Here is an 18517-nt window from a genome sequence, read left to right on the forward strand (position 1 = left end):
CACGTTGTGCAGATAGACCACCAGCTGGGGTCCCTTCGTGGTCAACAAATGTATGAATGGGCCCCTAATCACCATACACAAGCAGGCCCACCGCGTAAGGAACAAGTTCACATTTGTACGTAAAGCAAGTTTATTGTACAATAGTCCGGGGAGATGACACCGCAGAGTCAAACTTACCCGAGTGTTACCGAACTACATAAATTGACACATTATATACAATTTTGCAACAGTTAACACACTCCCATGTATTTTATTACAATCCACCCCCACACGATTGGACAAAACCTATACAATGAAATCCAATATTTCTCAAATTCTTCCATCCTCATTGGCTGTTATCTTGACTACCATCTTCAGATCAGGTTCATAGCACACCCTTTCTTGGAATTCATCCAGGGAAGGACATGACATAAGCACATGGTTACACATTCATATACAAACATAATTCATTACAGGTTACAACTGGCCTGAAACCTCTTGAACCTAGACATAATTGCACATGGTTCACATGAATACTTCAAATTACATGAGAAAAGCAGAATAAACAGGTTCCCTTTGAACTGACCATAACTATCTCATCCAGCCAAGCTTTCTGTTGTCCCGGAATGCTCTAATCTAAATTACTACCATTTTAGCATGCACGGCACATCTGAGAATACAATCGAAGCCCCTGGTATCAGTCACTCTGGCCCGAGCGTCACTTCCCCTCTTGTTTATTGCTGGTCAAACCAAATGGCCGGGTCCCTCTTCAAAACTCCCTTGCACTTAAGAGATTACATCTGGCTCCTGTGGTACTACCAAGTCATAAACACCCTGGCCTGTTCAACGGCTGACCATCTGTTAACGTAGTTAATTACTCATTTATCCTTCCTCTGGCCTCTAAAACTCTGCAGAACCAGTTTCTTTAAGTCACTTAAAATTCATCTCGTGAAACCCTGACTGCAGAGTTTACATAAATTAATAAAGAAAGCCCTGTACATGCAGAACTTTAAATTCACTATGTTTGTGTCTGTGTGCATGCAAGTTTAAGAACTGTTGTTTCTCCTCCAGTATGACTCCTTTGTGACAAGCCCCCCTTTCTCGCATGGTGCTTTTAGCTTTTTATATTTCTACGCATATGCAAATCTAATATGTATCAATAGAACACAAAGAAACACTAAAGTAACTTGGATACATATGAAACGGCAGCATCGCGTTAATTTTGTTGCACCCCAGTCACAAATACAGCACACACAACGTTAACCCCTCTTCATCATCTGGACTTTTCCTGAACACCGCAACAGATAGCTCTACTCCATTGCCCTATCACCTTCCGTTACCTCACACTCCCCGATCTCAACCTATACTCCTCCATGCTCTTTGCCTTCTGCTCTTTAGCCCTCTACTCCCATCTGTGAGAAACCAGAAGGTGTCTCACCCACTAGTCCCCAGGGATCTGTCATCCAGGTTGCCAGGACATGGCCATCGCTTTTGGATTCAGTTCCTGGGGGTGGACCAGTGCGGGAGGATCACCTGGGTGAGGGGTCTTGTGGGAGTGGCACACCAGATGGTGAGACACGGTATACCCATGCCTATAACACTTTTATCCCATCCTACCAGGTAGGTTATTTAGGAACTCTACTCCCCCCGCACACTTTTACAACACAAACACTTTCACACGGACCGCCCGCTATGAAACAAAGAAGACTAACTCCTGAGCAGTATACCTGACGTGTCCCAATACAATGGTCAGGCGAGATCAAGTAATTACTGACCATCAAACACCCACCTGACTTCCATTAAGCTTTCCCACTCGGATAAAAGGTGGAGCACGAGGGCACACTTGGAGTGAGGCAAAGCACAAGAGGAAACAGCAGTTTCGAGACAGTAGCTGAACGAGAGAAGAAGCACGACAAAACAGAAGGGGAACACAAGGAGGGATGTTCTCTTGACCTTTTCGACAAGGAACCATTACTTTGCAGAAACCTTGAGAATAGAAAGCTTAAGACCAGGAAACCAGGCTGAAAAATCCTGCATTGTGTGTCAGAGATACCTGGGGCCCTTCTGCATCAATAATCAAGGCGGGCAGAAGCAGCAGCCGCCATGCTACCGTCCTTGGCTCCAAGAACAAAGCAGCATCAATGAAATCAACACAGCCGGTGAGTTGGGGAGACTGATACAAGACCGGTCTGTGTTGAGGCCAAGGTTGCAAGCGGCAACATTGTATGGCAAGCGCTGGAATGAACATTGTTAAAACGCGTGTGATAAGAGACGCAAGGAAAGTTGAGCTGCTGATGAGTGATTGAACTTTAAAAGCAAGATACAATACATTTGACAGTGTGGTCTGGCACCGGGTGGGTGCTCAATCGTTGTTCTCTGTAAGGTATACCGCTGGGAAGTGGCAAAATTCAAAGTGAAAAAAAAGTAATATCAAGAAGAGAAAGAGTAATTGTGAATCGAAGTGGTCCTGCGACGTGTCAAGCAAAATCCTGCACACAGTCGAAAGTCTTTGATTTTTATATAAGGTGGAGAATGTTTTGAAAAGTAGATAGATTTGGTCTGAGCCCGGTGGAGGGGGACCCAGGGTGAACACTAAATGACCTGAGAAGTTGTATATGTGAAATCCTAAGAAGAAAGAAACTTTTATGTTTGTCGTATTGCATCAGGCCCTCTGAAATAAGAGACTTTGAATGGCAAAGAGACTTTGACACGGAAGGCCCTTTTCTTGTGCATAACATTGTTTCCCACACTATTTGTATTTAGAAGTAAGGATTGGCAATAGGTTTATTAGTATAGGCCCTTTTATTTTAACAGACTTGACTAGGACTGCGTTATTATTTGATGGTCGTAGATTGCTCCCATCTTTAGATTTATGATATTAGGCATTTTTCAAACCCATTTGAAGTTCAGTAAACACCCTTGAACTGTGATCACTTGTGTCTGTGTTACTGTTTGAAACCATCACTTCATTACACACCCTCCTCTATCAACTATTCCTGCTTTGCTACCTTTTCTTCAAGTTTTTATTTGGATTTTTATTCCATCAAGCATTACAATACGTATAACAAAATAACAAAAGAAGGATCAAATAGTGGTAAAATATTTTTGGGTGTTTGCAATTTTAAAACTGCCATTACTAACTGTTAGTTACATTTACACGGTAGAACAATTGAAACACAAAAGAATGTTTTCTTAAGAAATAAAATATATATATATATATATATATATGTGTGTGTGTATGTATATAGGTGTATATATATATATATATATATTTATATAAGTAAGTTTATCCATTTGAGCCAAGTCACACATTCCACATTGCCATCTATTAGCCATTGCTGGAAGTTCACCTCCAGTTCAGAGCCACAACAGCAAGGCATTGTGGGTATGCAAAGTAACCCAAATACAAACCTTTTGACCCAGGAAATTGTCTTTGCATTAGAGGGCAGTTCTACTTTATACCTATCTTAACCAACCCAACACAGACATTTTGCAAGCCAACTACATACCTGGTTTCACACTTATTAGGGATCACCAGTGCAGATAGTCTTGACACCTTTGTGGTTGGAGCGTTGGGACACGTATACAAAACACCAATAAAGTTATGGTGGGTTTAACAAGGCTTAAAAAAAAACCCCTTTCAACTGAAATGTGAAAGTAGGATCATCCATTTACCAAGTCACACATTCCAAAAAGTCACCTAGTAGCCATTGCTGGAAGTTCACCTCTTGTTCAGAGCCACATAAGCAAGGCATTTTGGGCATGCAAATTTGCCCAAATGCAAACCCTTTGCTCAAGGAAATTCTCTTCGTCTTAGAGGGTATTGCTACTTTAGGCATAGCTTATTAAACCCAAGACAGAGGTTGCAAGAAAAAAACAATTTCCTGGAGCAAAAGGTTTGCATTTGGGCTAAATTGCAGGGGGACCTTTGAAGCTAGATGTCTTATGTAATTTATTTGACCTCTCTTCAAATAGTGGCGGTGATCATTTATCCCTAAAAATGCAAATTCTAAACTCCCTCAGAAATGACTGATTGGAATACCTATTTGTGTACTAGCACATCTCAAATAGACTTTAGTATAATAGTACCGAAACACACCTAACTGAAAACACTAGCAATGTTGACTAAAATACCATTTGTGTGTTGTTAATGTTCCTGATTCATATTGCCTTTTTTAGACACTCGAGGAAGATCACCTGGCAAGGGCTCAAAATCGCCTACCCCTGAAGAGCCGCCACCACCTCCTGTGCCTGAAGGACCCCCACCAATCAAGCCAGGATCACAGGATTGGGTATATGTAGATGAACCACTTCCAAAGGTACGCCAATAGATAAAACAAACCAGTTGCATAATTCATTGCAAACATATAATAAACAAAAATGCCGTTTTTAATGCATTCCCCTGTGTGTACCAACAACATTGTATATATGTGTCCAATCATTGCTCCAGAATCATTTGGAAATGAAAATGAATCATCCATATTAAATCAAATTAAATCAAACAGGCCAATCGCTAACTCCATCCCTTTTCCCCTTTGTTTGAGAATCTTTGGTGTTGAAAACAAGAGTGACAAAACCAAATTCAGGGACGTAACATTTTCAATTAAATTCTTCTGAAAGGTATCCATATGTACCATCAAACTTGGACAGGATTATGTAAGGAACTTTGTATACCTTTTATATGCTGACATGATTCTTATCACCTCTACCTCACAAAACCTTTCCTCCACCCCAAAGTGAGTGTGCTAGAAAATGGGAAGTAAGTCCTCAATATCTGTCATGTAAATCGGACATATCGGGTCATTGAAAATATTTCCCACCCACTTTGCAGTGATCCCATTTAAACCAATACGATTGAATCTAGCACAGTATTGAAAACTCTGCCTTATTTTAGCCTTGCCAAAACGAGATATGTTAGGGGCTGACAGTCCACAAATAGCATATAGCTTCTCACTGGTTTTGTTTCCAATTCTGTTTGTTCTCTGTCCAACTTAAATCTTAATTGCAGTGCAGCAATACACAAATCAGTCATGGCTTTATGGGTGAGTGTATTTGCAAAAGCACCATTATAATTTCCTGTGTGTCTTACAAAGGCTAGCCACAGTATTTTCAAATAGTTTGTTTCACTGCGTAGCAAGGATGAGATAATTTCTCTAGTCGGCACTGCTTTCTCGTTCGACCAAACCCTTAGCCAAAGCTTTACTGGTTCTAATCTTAACATAGCTTTGATTGGAGATACGTTAAGTTCATTCTGAACCATGTAGTTTGGGGCTGATATTGGCAGGCCGAGGATGTATTTGAAACAATAATTTTCCACCCGTGATAACAGGGTAGATGTTCAAAACCCCCATACACTAGCTCCATAAAGCGATATATCTTCTGGTTGTGCATTATACATTTTTAGTATGATAGGGATTGGTTTAGGCCTTATAACTGTTAGAACATCTCTTTATGGCCCCTATAGCCTTGGTCACTTTGGATGCATGTTTAATCTTATGTCCCTCCCCGTTAAGATTACTAGAAAAAGTAATCCCTAAATTATCATCCGATTCAATTGAGGGAAGACAATTATCGTTAAAGAAATACTGACTCTTTCACTTTGGTCTCTTGCCTATCGGATTACCTATTAGGACAGCAGATTTTAAAAGATTCATCCGTAGGTCTAAACCATTCATGAACTGAAGATAGGTATCCAAGATCTGCTGCAGTACTCGTTGGTTCCTTCACAAAAAACTGCGTCATCCGCATATGTTAGTACTGGGATGTAACATGTTCCAAAACACGGCCCATTAGCATTAGTCCTTAGTAAAGTTTTAGTGATGCTGTTTGTATATAACACAAACTGTAAAGGGGCAAGGACACAACCCTGGCGTACTCCAGACTCCACAGGAAACCAGGGAGTGCAATGCTTGTTAGTACACAAGCAAGCATACGCTGTATTGGATGTATGTAGACCTGCACGGAAATTAACCAGATCCAGAGGTCAGTTTATGTATCTTACACACTGCCATTGTTTCATCCTGTTGACCTTATGTTAGGGAGAATTCTCTGTTTAGGCTGAATTTCCCTACCTAGTGAGTCCCCCAGCAGCTTTGCTGGATTTCTGGGGTTTCTTTTTTTCTCCTGCCAAGAGTGAGACTCTTTTACCCTCACTCTTGGACATGTTGAAGTGTGTTTTCTTGGTTAAACCTTGTGTTGAATGGGCTATGGGGTCTTTTACTCCATAGGGCCTCATGTATTTTTGTGATGTGGGTTACACAGCACCCTCTGTGCCGTGACCCAGGGGTGTCCTAGGGACTCCCCAACATAGACTCCATACCCTGGGACTGACTACTGTCTCCCAGGGCATGTAAAGTCACCAAAGACTTTGCTAGTCTTGAATCCTGAACAGAACCAGTACAAACCATCATATTGTGGATGTACTGGCTGGGGCAATTCGATTGCCCCAGGGTCTGTTAGTCGAGGGGGCACGTCTCCGTCCCCCCTGATCGAGTTTTGGCTGGTGGCAGTGGAAACTACGTTTTATATTCGACCGCGAATATTTTCCTATGGGATTTCCCATTGTTTTAGGCTAACACATTTAATTATTTATTTACGGTAGCCTTAAACATACCGCCGGTTTATATATTTATTTTTATAACTCCGGTTGGGACTTTTTGCCAAAACTTGATTCTAAAATGGCGTTGGTGTTCGCCTCTGTAACTCTGACCCAAAGTGGAGCCCTTTGTTCCACTTTTGGCGGGCTTCTCCACAGAAGCCCTCCAAAGTGGTGCCACTCTGTCTGGGGTACTTAGGAGGGGTGGAGGGGGATTTAGGCACCCTGGACTGAGTTACCTTGGTAACTCAAGTCGCACTCCGTCCTGATTGGCCCAAGTGGTGAGCCGGCCGGCTCACCACTTAGCATGTTTGAGTGACAGCTAGGCTGGGTGAATGGGGGTTTGCTGCATAAAAGCAGGGCTTTGGGGACTGGAACTTCAGAAGTCGCCACAGGACCAAGAATCCGACGAGGGAAGAGCTGAGCCGACCTGCTTCGACGACACCACCCGGTGGAGCCCTGCTGAACCGTCTCACCACTTTTCCCGACGACCGAGGAGAACTCTTAGCGGAGTGGCTCCTTCCCTTGACTGGTGGGGACAACCAGTTTTCGCCTTCTTTTCGCTTCTCGAGGTATCTCGTGGCCGCCTTGCCAGTGCCAAGCACCCCGGCAACCGGAACCCCACCACTTTTACCCCAACCACGAAAGTCGGTACAACCCTTTAACCGGAGGACTCCGCGGCTGGTTTCTTCCCGGGCAGTGCAACGACCCTCTTCTTCTGCTCTTCAGCGAGAACTTCTTCTCCCCTGACCGACGTCGAGCCCTGCTGCCACTGCCTGCAACAACTGCCACCGCTGGAGGATCCTTTCCGCTTAAGGTACCGTGTTCCGCCTGGCTTCCCTTGCTACCGACTGTACGGGGTAGATTTAGCCCCCGGCTTTCGAACCTGGGAGTGCCTGGAGCACCTTGGCTAAACTTTCTAAGCCACTCTAAACTCTTTCTAACTCTGTGCAAGACTTTGAATCCCTAATAACAGTGTGATCTTGGGCACATTTTTGCTCCGGCTACTCTAAGAGTGGGCCCTGCCTAGTGACTTTTGCTCACCTGTGACTTTGTGCTTCTTTGAGCCTATTGCAAGTGTTCTGGATCTTAGAGTGGTGTGTTTAACCCATTTCTGTTTCTTTTTACCCCTTTCCTTAACCTACTAGAGTGTCATCTAACGTTAAGCGCTCACCTCTGTTTTAATTATGTGGTGTTAACTTAGAGTTGTCTAGATAGGAGTAAGGGTTGAAACTGCTTTCATCATAACTGTGTTTGAAGTGTTTTTACTATATTTTGCTAGAGTGATTTCTACTTATGTGTATTTAATAAATAAATAACTATATACTTTTGAAACCAAGCTCTGGTCAGTGTTTGCTTGTGCTATTGTGTCTGGGTACATATTGTGTATACTTTGCATACTGCCTAACTCTTCTTGAGGGAAGTCTGACTGCTCAGCCACAGCTACCAGGTAAATCTGGGTGGTACAGACTGCTACCAAGTGGGTTTACTGCTATACCTGTAGTCTTAAATCTTTTGCAGTGTTCCCCAAGGGAACTGCACAGGTTTCTGCCTAACACTGGTGTACAGCGGTGGGATTTGTATTGAGTATACATTTTATTGTGCTTTAGATACCTTAGTGCAACTAACCACAAAGCTTAGCACTGTAAAAGTAATCCTCTAACATGTCAGTTATAGAAAGCTATAGTCAAGAGTCCCTTGCAGCCAAAACTGCTGATTGTTTAAGAGTGCTCTGTAAACATAAGGACCTCCTGACTAAGGGCAAAAAAATGGAGCTGATTGAAAGATTGTTAGCTAACCAAAGTCTGGGTGATGGCTCAGAGGAACCTACCACTCCAGCCACTGTAGATGACAGTATTGAAGTTAACATGGAGCAAAATGTTGATGATTCTGAGGAAGAGTCAGAAGAGGAGGGTGAGGCTGTTGTAACTGTCCCCCCTAGGCCTCTGCCTGCTGTACCTACTGGACCTTTACCAGGTCCCACATTTAGTCCTCAGTACTATGAACTGGAGAAAATGAAGCTAGAATTGGAGTATAAGAAACTTAATGCTCAAACTGACAAAGAACTAAGGCTAAGGGAAATGGAGCTCAAGTATGACTTAGAAATGAAGAAATTATCTGTTGAGAATGTTTCTCTCTCTGGCTCCTCTAGAAGTTCCAGTCCTAAAAGACCCCGGATGCCTAAAGAATTGATTGGTATGTATGAGCCTAAGTTGGATGTGTTGGATTGGTTGTCTCTGTTTGAATATAATCATGGGCTCCAGAACATCACAGGAAATGACTTACTCACCTGGTTGTTCTCTAGGCTTCCCCCTGTTGCAACTGATGTGGTAATGGAGATGGGGGAGGAGGATAGGAAGGACTATGAATGTGTGAAACTAGCTTTGATAGCTAGGTTTGGGAAGACCCCTTCCCAGTATCTTAAGAGGTTTAGGAGCCTCAAAAAGCATGATGGTACCCCTTGGGCTACCTGGGTGAGCGAATGTTTGAAAAACTTAGAGGGATGGATTAAGGGTTACAAGGTGAACACTTATGAAGGTATGAAGAATTTGTTTATGTTGGAGACTATTTATGATGCCTGCTCTCCTGAGCTCAGACAACACTTGGCTGATTCCAGGGATTTAGATTCCCGGAAGCTAGCTAAGGCTGCTGACTTGTGGGTTGCCAACAGGGCCACACACAAGGATTCTGGGGTAACTCAGAAGAAGGATGGGGAGAAACAGTCTAAAAAGGACTCCAAAGAGAATTCTAATACTACAAATTCCAAAGAGGGCCCCAAACAAAACTATAAGGGTAAACCACAAGGGAAACCAAATCAGGCTAGTGTACCTTCTGGTCCCAGACCAGAAGGAGGTCAGAACAAGCCTCCATTCCAGCGAGCCTTTGGCTCATGCTTTGTTTGTAAGGCTACTGACCATGTGAAAGGAGATCCCAGATGTAAGGGTAAACCTTCAGGGGTCCAGCTTGCCTCCTTAGCCTTCGCTCCAGAAGAGGAAGTACATATGGCAAGTGGAAACTTTCTATTACTAGCTGATGAACCCACTGGAGTCTCAGCTAGTGTTTCTTTAGTCTCTCTGGGGTTGTGGGAACAACAGAATTTAGATGTCTATAACTCTATCCCAGATAATACTAAAGAGTATTATAAGGACAGTGTCCAGGTGAATGGTCAGGAGACTCCTGCCATTAGGGACACTGGAGCCAGCATAACTGTGGTGGATGAATCATTTTTCAAGGCAGAGGATGTTGCTAAGGCACCCAAATGCCTCACCAAGTTAGCTGGTGGGCCTGTGCAGATGTGTCCCCAGTTACCAGTTCTCATCCAATGTAATGATATGGCTGTAAAAATACCTGTCAGTGTACAATGTGAAGTGCCAGGTAGGGTTCTGTTGGGTAATGACCTCAAAGCTCTTGGAGTTGTATCTCATACCCCCAGACCTCCTAGCAAAAGGTTACAGGAACTCACAAAACCTGCAAGAGAGAAAACCCTGAGAGGGTTATCTCAGGAGATGATGACAGAAATCACTCCTCTCCCACTGGAACAACTTACTGCAGTAACTACCAGATCAGGAGCAAAGGGGCAACCCAAGACTCCTAGGAAAAAGCCAGCAGCAAGCACTCCAGTGCTTCCAACAAGGACTTCCCCTAGGTTGTCCAAAGTTACACCTGTAACTCCACCTCCAGCTGAGGCTGAGAGGGAGGTACAACCCTGTGTGGTTGAGCTAGACTCTGAGGAAGAGCTAGAAGGAGGCCCCAACCTTATTGGAGATTTGGACCCTGAGGACCATCCTGAGCTGCAGTCTTTACTGGCAGAAGGTTGGCCTAGCAGGGCAGCTTTTCGTAAGGGGCAAAGAGAATGTCCAACTCTGGAAGGTCTCCGCCACCAGGCAGCTTCTCAAGCTGATGGGCAAGAGCCTGGGAAGTATAGGTTACACTGGGAAGATGGCCTCTTCTACAGTGAACCCACTGAGTCTGAACCTGGAGACTATAAACGCCTTGTAGTCCCACAAGAGAACAGACAACAGTTCTTACAACTAGCCCATGAGATACCTTTGGCTGGTCACTTGAGTTTCAAGAAGACCAAGGAAAGGCTCTCACTCTACTTTTATTGGCCAAAGATGGGGGCTGAAGTAGATAGATATTGTAAGAGCTGCCATACCTGCCAGACTTCTGGTAAGGTTGGTTCCAAGAATGTGGCACCTTTAGTGCCTCTCCCAGTTGTGGGAGTCCCATTTGAGAGGGTAGGGATTGACATTGTTGGTCCCCTTGATCCCCCAACCTCCTCAGGCAACAGGTTTATCCTTGTTGTAGTAGACCATGCTACTAGGTACCCTGAGGCAATTCCTATGAGGACTGTTACAGCTCCGGCTGTGGCTAAGGCCCTCCTTGGTATTTTTACCAGGGTGGGGTTTCCTAAGGAGGTAATCTCTGACAGGGGTTCAAACTTTATGTCCCACTACATGAAAGCCATGTGGAAAACCTGTGGAGTTACCTACAAGTTCTCAACCACATACCACCCTCAGACAAACGGGTTGGTTGAAAGGTTTAACAGGACCATGAAGAGCATGATAGGTGCTTTAGAAGAACCCCTTAAGAAGAAGTGGGATCTTCTACTGCCATGCCTTCTCTTTGCTTATAGAGAAGTCCCTCAGGAGGGAGTAGGTTATTCTCCCTTTGAGCTTCTCTATGGCCATCCAGTCAGAGGTCCATTGGCCCTGATTAAGGAGGGATTGGAAGGTGCTCCTCCCCTCAAGCCAGTCAGAGTGACTGACTATGTGATAGGTCTCCGGAGGAGAATGTCACACATGATGGCAGAAGCAAGTGACAACTTGAAAGCTGGTCAAGCCCTGGTCAAACATTGGCACGACCAGAAGGCTAACATGGTCGAGTTTACTCAAGACCAGCTAGTTCTAGTTATGCTCCCAACAAGGCAGAGGGCCTTGCAAGACAAATGGATGGGACCCTTCAAGATTGTGGGAAAACTTGGAGAGGTCAACTATCTGGTGGATCTGGGCAGACCCAGGGAAGCTCCTAGAGTCTTCCACACCAACCGACTAAAAGCATACATCTCCAGACCTGATGTGGGAGCCTTGCTTCTAGCTTCAGCTGCCGAGGAAGAAGAGAGTGAATCTCTCCCTGATCTCCTCAGAGGTGTGTCTTTAGATGAAAAAGTTGAAGGAGTCAACCTCTCTTCAGACCTGACACCTGAGCAACGAGAGGAGTGCAAATCTATGTTAAATCAGTTTGCCTCCCTGTTCTCACTGTCACCAGGCTTGACCCCTTGGGGCCAGCATGAGATACTCACTGGTGACTGTCTGCCAGTCAAAAGCAGAGGATACAGAATGTCAGAACATATCAGAGCCCACATCAAAGGAGAGGTCAAGAAGATGCTTGATCTCGGGGTAATAGAGCCCTCTACTAGTCCATGGTCTAGCCCAGTTGTGTTAGTACCAAAGGCAGGATCCAAAGACTTGAGATTCTGTGTGGACTATAGAGCTCTAAATGCAGTCACCAAGACTGATGCCCACCCTTTGCCCAGGACAGATGAGTTGGTGGATAAACTTGGTGCAGCCAAGTACCTCAGCACGTTTGACCTGACGTCAGGCTATTGGCAAATAGCCCTGACAGACCATGCCAAGGAGAAAACTGCATTTTCAACCCCTGTTGGCTTGTACCAGTTTAAGGTCATGCCTTTTGGACTAAAAAATGCACCTGCCACATTCCAAAGGATGGTGAACCAAGTTCTGGCTGGGATGGAAGATTTCTGCATGGCATACTTGGATGACATTGCAGTCTTCAGCCACTCCTGGGAGGAACATGTGAACCACCTAGGACATGTGTTGCAGGCTCTGGAACAGGCCCATTTGACAATCAAAGCCAGTAAATGCCAGATTGGTCAAAGTAAAGTGGTCTACCTTGGACATGAGGTAGGAGGTGGAGAAATAAGGCCTTTGCCCAGCAAGATTGAAGCTGTGCAAAATTGGACAACACCAACTACTCAAACCCAAGTGAGAGCTTTTCTAGGCCTCACTGGATATTACAGGAATTTCATTGAGAACTATGGGACCATAGCTTCTCCACTGAATGTAATCTCCTCTCCCAAATTCCCTAAAAAGGTAAAATGGAATGAGGAGTGCAATCAGGCCTTTGAAAAACTGAAGAGAGCTCTTTGCCAAGCTCCAGTATTGAGAGCTCCTGACTACCACCAACCTTTCATTGTACAAACTGATGCTTCCAATGTAGGTATAGGTGCAGTTCTAAGCCAACTGGATGAGAAGGGTAGGGAGCACCCCATTTGCTTCATCAGTAGGAAACTGAAGGATCCTGAGACAAGGTGGGCAACTATCGAAAGAGAATGCTTTGCTATTGTGTGGGCACTGAAGAAGTTTAGGCCATACTTGTATGGTTCTACTTTTGTTATTCAGACTGACCACCAACCCTTGAGATGGTTAATGCAAATGAAAGGGGAAAATCCAAAACTATTGAGATGGTCAATCTGCCTGCAAGGGTTTGATTTCACCATTGAGCACAGGTCAGGGTGTCACCATCAAAATGCTGATGGACTCTCTAGGATGTATATCATCGACTAGAGGTATGAGGTTCATCCAGGAGTGGATTAAATCCTCCTGTCCCTTAGTCTGGGGGGGGCGAGTGTTAGGGAGAATTCTCTGTTTAGGCTGAATTTCCCTACCTAGTGAGTCCCCCAGCAGCTTTGCTGGATTTCTGGGGTTTCTTTTTTTCTCCTGCCAAGAGTGAGACTCTTTTACCCTCACTCTTGGACATGTTGAAGTGTGTTTTCTTGGTTAAACCTTGTGTTGAATGGGCTATGGGGTCTTTTACTCCATAGGGCCTCATGTATTTTTGTGATGTGGGTTACACAGCACCCTCTGTGCCGTGACCCAGGGGTGTCCTAGGGACTCCCCAACATAGACTCCATACCCTGGGACTGACTACTGTCTCCCAGGGCATGTAAAGTCACCAAAGACTTTGCTAGTCTTGAATCCTGAACAGAACCAGTACAAACCATCATATTGTGGACGTACTGGCTGGGGCAATTCGATTGCCCCAGGGTCTGTTAGTCGAGGGGGCACGTCTCCGTCCCCCCTGATCGAGTTTTGGCTGGTGGCAGTGGAAACTACGTTTTATATTCGACCGCAAATATTTTCCTATGGGATTTCCCATTGTTTTAGGCTAACACATTTAATTATTTATTTACGGTAGCCTTAAACATACCGCCGGTTTATATATTTATTTTTATAACTCCGGTTGGGACTTTTTGCCAAAACTTGATTCTAAAATGGCGTTGGTGTTCGCCTCTGTAACTCTGACCCAAAGTGGAGCCCTTTGTTCCACTTTTGGCGGGCTTCTCCACAGAAGCCCTCCAAAGTGGTGCCACTCTGTCTGGGGTACTTAGGAGGGGTGGAGGGGGATTTAGGCACCCTGGACTGAGTTACCTTGGTAACTCAAGTCGCACTCCGTCCTGATTGGCCCAAGTGGTGAGCCGGCCGGCTCACCACTTAGCATGTTTGAGTGACAGCTAGGCTGGGTGAATGGGGGTTTGCTGCATAAAAGCAGGGCTTTGGGGACTGGAACTTCAGAAGTCGCCACAGGACCAAGAATCCGACGAGGGAAGAGCTGAGCCGACCTGCTTCGACGACACCACCCGGTGGAGCCCTGCTGAACCGTCTCACCACTTTTCCCGACGACCGAGGAGAACTCTTAGCGGAGTGGCTCCTTCCCTTGACTGGTGGGGACAACCAGTTTTCGCCTTCTTTTCGCTTCTTGAGGTATCTCGTGGCCGCCTTGCCAGTGCCAAGCACCCCGGCAACCGGAACCCCACCACTTTTACCCCAACCACGAAAGTCGGTACAACCCTTTAACCGGAGGACTCCGCGGCTGGTTTCTTCCCGGGCAGTGCAACGACCCTCTTCTTCTGCTCTTCAGCGAGAACTTCTTCTCCCCTGACCGGCGTCGAGCCCTGCTGCCACTGCCTGGAACAACTGCCACCGCTTTTACTATATTTTGCTAGAGTGATTTCTACTTATGTGTATTTAATAAATAAATAACTATATACTTTTGAAACCAAGCTCTGGTCAGTGTTTGCTTGTGCTATTGTGTCTGGGTACATATTGTGTATACTTTTCATACTGCCTAACTCTTCTTGAGGGAAGTCTGACTGCTCAGCCACAGCTACCAGGTAAATCTGGGTGGTACAGACTGCTACCAAGTGGGTTTACTGCTATACCTGTAGTCTTAAATCTTTTGCAGTGTTCCCCAAGGGAACTGCACAGGTTTCTGCCTAACACCTTATCAAAAACAGTGCTCAGATCTATTAATCCCATGAATATTCTCTCTCTTTTTATGCATATGGAATTTGCTACAATTAGGTGGAGGTTTAAAGCTTGCTCATTTGTCACAAGGGCCTCACAAAACCCCAACTGGTTATCTGCAAGAATATGGTACTCTTCCACCCACTTCAATAGGCGAGGCAGCACCACCCTACCAAATATTTTCTCCTGTTAATCTAGCAAAGAAATTGGTTTGTATGCGGTTAGAGCGGCAGTGGGGCCCATTCTTGAAATATTGGGACTATAATGGATTTCATCCAGGAAACCTGGTAAGTCTATTGTTCCAATATACTATTAAAATGTTTGTGAGTACCAGGGCCAGAATGTATCAGAAGAGCGGTCTAAATAGGAGGGGATGTAATCTGGCTCTGGACTCTTTCCCCACGCCTGTGCACAAATTGTATTTAAAACGTCCTTATTTTCCATCCATGCTGTACTAGCCTCTTCCTTTGACAGGTTCCCACAACCCAGCACTATATTTTCCCTATTTGCCATCTCCGTTCATTTCGCAAATAATGTAGTAACATGCTTTACCCATATTTTGGACATTGGCCATTAATGAGTTATGGGAATGATGATTGAAGGCATGACTCACTTTTTCCCAACAGCATCTCGTTCTGAGGAGCAAGGCAGCTATTAACAGCTCTTCCGAGGCTTCATTATCAAGCTCTAATTTCCTAATCGAGGTTGCTCTTTTAAAAGTTGCACGCTGTTATTACTTGTTGTTTATCTAGAGGACATATTTTAACACTTTCATCAAGGCTTCTGTAATGGGGGGCAGGGGGCAGAACATCCCAGCCCTGAGCAGACCAGGTAGGCTGAGGAAATCCGGGGGTCAAAAACAGAAGAGTGAGAGTAAATGACAAAGGCCGGTTTTATTTAATAATTGTAAAACAGGGACAGCAAAAAGTGCACAAGTCTCAAAGCTCTCTAATTTCATGATTCAAAACAGGGGTTTAAATGGCAAAAATACATCACCTCTGATGTTACAACGTTCTCTGTGTTAGTAAAACCTACGGGAAGGTGGGATTGGGTTACTCGGATCATATAAGTATATAATCTATAAGAGTCGACTTTCTGATTGGTTTTACTCTGATCGCTCCACCTGGGACCACCTCTAAATTGATAATGGTAGCTGTGTGGCATTTTTATGCCTTAGGATTGGTTCATGCAACTGTTGCAAAACAACACCATTTGAGAGCAATTATTGGTTGGCATTGGCTTCGCCAACCTTGATTACTTGGCAGGTCATCGGCACATGAGCAACATTTTATGGCAGGAGGATCGACATCCGGGTGCCGCCTTTCCCAATTATAACCCACCATCTCCGATTTCCTAGGCCACGAGCCAGGGCTTCAGCTTTGAACTGGGTTTTATCTTACATCTTTTATTCTGAGAATTTGGAGGGAGTGAGTCTTGGTTTCTCTATCTCTGAAGCTAATGAATAGCTCTTGTCCTCCGACTCAGTCACATGTGAGGAGACCATGTTTTGAATTATTATACTTGGCTTTTAGCAGGACTTTAGCCTATTTGACTAATTGTGCCGTCACCCTCTCTGTCCACTGGAGACTTGTTTGAGCTATTTATCTCTGTGTATTAGTCACCTGATCCCTGAAGGCTGTCTATTTCTTTATTTAATCTATGAGAAATATCTCTTACTCTTGGAATCTGTTTATCTCATGCGCTCCTCTGCACCAGTCCAAACCTCCCCTTTCTATAATAATCTTGGTGAGCTGTGTAGCTACTGTCTGGTTTGTTCATCTGTGCTTTTTTTTTTAGATAATTCAGCAAATTTGTTTTCCTGCACCTTCAATGCTCCTTCAATCTCTCCCATTCATTTAAGCATGGCAGCGCCGTCCATTTTGTCTGCTTACTACTGTTGCAGTTCTGCATTAAGCAAGCATTATGTGTTTTCATGTGCATCTTGCGTTACAGCGGACATATTTGAGTATATGTTTTCTAGTGTCTTAAGTGCAATGTATATTCTTCATGTATAAATGCAGGTTGACCTATTGTCTGTATTTTTTTGCATTCTTCATTGAGCCACCCAACTGTCCTCCTATCCTTATATTCCTTATAGTCTGGTACAAAGCTGGACCTAATACTGATGTGATATGAAAAATGGCTCAACCTGACTCTCATACTCACTACAGTCTTCTGTGATAGTAGGGAGAAGAGAGCTGAAAACTGAATGCCTGGAGGAATGCGTGTTGTCTGTACAATCCCAAAAGCAAACCAATGGTAGAAAAATACCAAATGAATCAGCCGTGGTCTCTTAATGGCTGCGACAAAGTCTTAAAAGAGATTTGATGTCAATTAAATAAGACCATGATGCAAACATAAGCCAAATCTGAATATAATAGTTCCATGGGTATTTCGTTGATTGCTATAGGTAGGAGTGCTTCCCTATACAGCCCATTTAAAAAGAGCAGTTCTCCCAGAAAGCAAGGTGAAAAGGCTTTCTGAGCCTCTGGGGCTCAAAGTTTCAATTTCAATGCTTCAAAATCCAAGCAGAAGAAAGGAGCTGAATCAGCCTATCCTTTCCCCTCCATATGCCAGAATGTGGAGGGCATTTCCATATTTCCAGTCTGCTTCAGGTCCTCCAGCTTGATCTCCAGCCTGACATCATTTCCCCAGGATCTCTTGAACATCTTATAATTTGTAGGTCATTTTTTTTTTTTTACCATTGTCTTTGTACCATATTGCCTGGGAATATGGTAATCAAAGGTTTTTTTCTACATTCGCTGAGGGCACATGTCCTTGATGTGCCAGAAGCGCATGTCCTTGATGCACTGTGAGCGCATTTATCTCCAGGCCTACCCCAAAAGCCACATCAATATTCCCTTGTAGTCTGTTGTAGTTTTTTAGGGCTTTATTTATTGTTTACTAGAACATCCGGTCCTATTTCCATAAACAAAACAGCTGCTGGATCGCAGCACAGACCACTGTATTACAGCCCAGAAGCATTTGCTTACTATGTCCTCTCTGTGTTCTATAACAACTGATTAGCTTTGATCGAAGCTCAGACTTGCACCGAAGTCTGAGGTATGAGAAATTGTTTAGAGGAGTTTAGACTTTGTGTGTGCATTTTAGCCAGTACAAAGCTAAGTAGGGGTGGCTAGGTCCCTGCTAGCAACCCATGTAGAACTGGCTAGTGGAGGGTGCTGTGTGGAAGTATGCAAGTCAAGGAGACTGATTGTGTCCAGCTAGACCGAATTTGTGGCATGGGACTTAGTTGCATTCTAATAGCAGAGGTAACGTGGAATGTGAGATCAGGTAGCAGATGGTTGCAGATGAGTGTGGGTGGTTGGCTGTTCCTTGTAGGGGATACGGCTATCTTCCATTTAGATGGAGTGTGATACATACCCAATGAGTCATAGCTTTTTATCCTTTTTGCATAGTGCAGGTCCTGTCATGCGGGTCTACTGGAATAATTTCTGTGCATGCTCAGTACTTTCTTGAAATCTCCTCATGTCAGTCATTGATAGCCCGCCTACCTGTCCGGGGTGAATCAGGTCAGTCAGGACGCAGGAGGGAAAAGCCAGGCCTTGAGTGCCTTCCAGAAGGCGAGGTGATCCTCTGTGCGGCGGATGCTTTT

The 18517-nt window shown here is 44.4% G+C and overlaps 1 protein-coding gene across 3 annotated transcripts in view; it reads left to right on the top strand.

Annotated features, from left to right (window-relative positions):
* The window catches only part of SPEF2 (sperm flagellar 2), a 1748369-nt gene that overhangs the window by 795768 nt on the left and 934084 nt on the right, over positions 1-18517 (top strand). For all 3 annotated transcript variants that reach the window (XM_069627121.1, XM_069627123.1, XM_069627122.1), the window contains exon 19: positions 4159-4298. In XM_069627121.1, the coding sequence (XP_069483222.1) occupies positions 4159-4298 (140 nt within the window). The remainder of the gene's footprint in view (positions 1-4158; positions 4299-18517) is intronic.

Source organism: Ambystoma mexicanum, chromosome 6p (assembly GCF_040938575.1).
Source record: "Ambystoma mexicanum isolate Mex_15411 chromosome 6p, UKY_AmexF1_1, whole genome shotgun sequence".
In the NCBI taxonomy this organism is placed as follows: Eukaryota; Metazoa; Chordata; class Amphibia; order Caudata; family Ambystomatidae; genus Ambystoma; species Ambystoma mexicanum.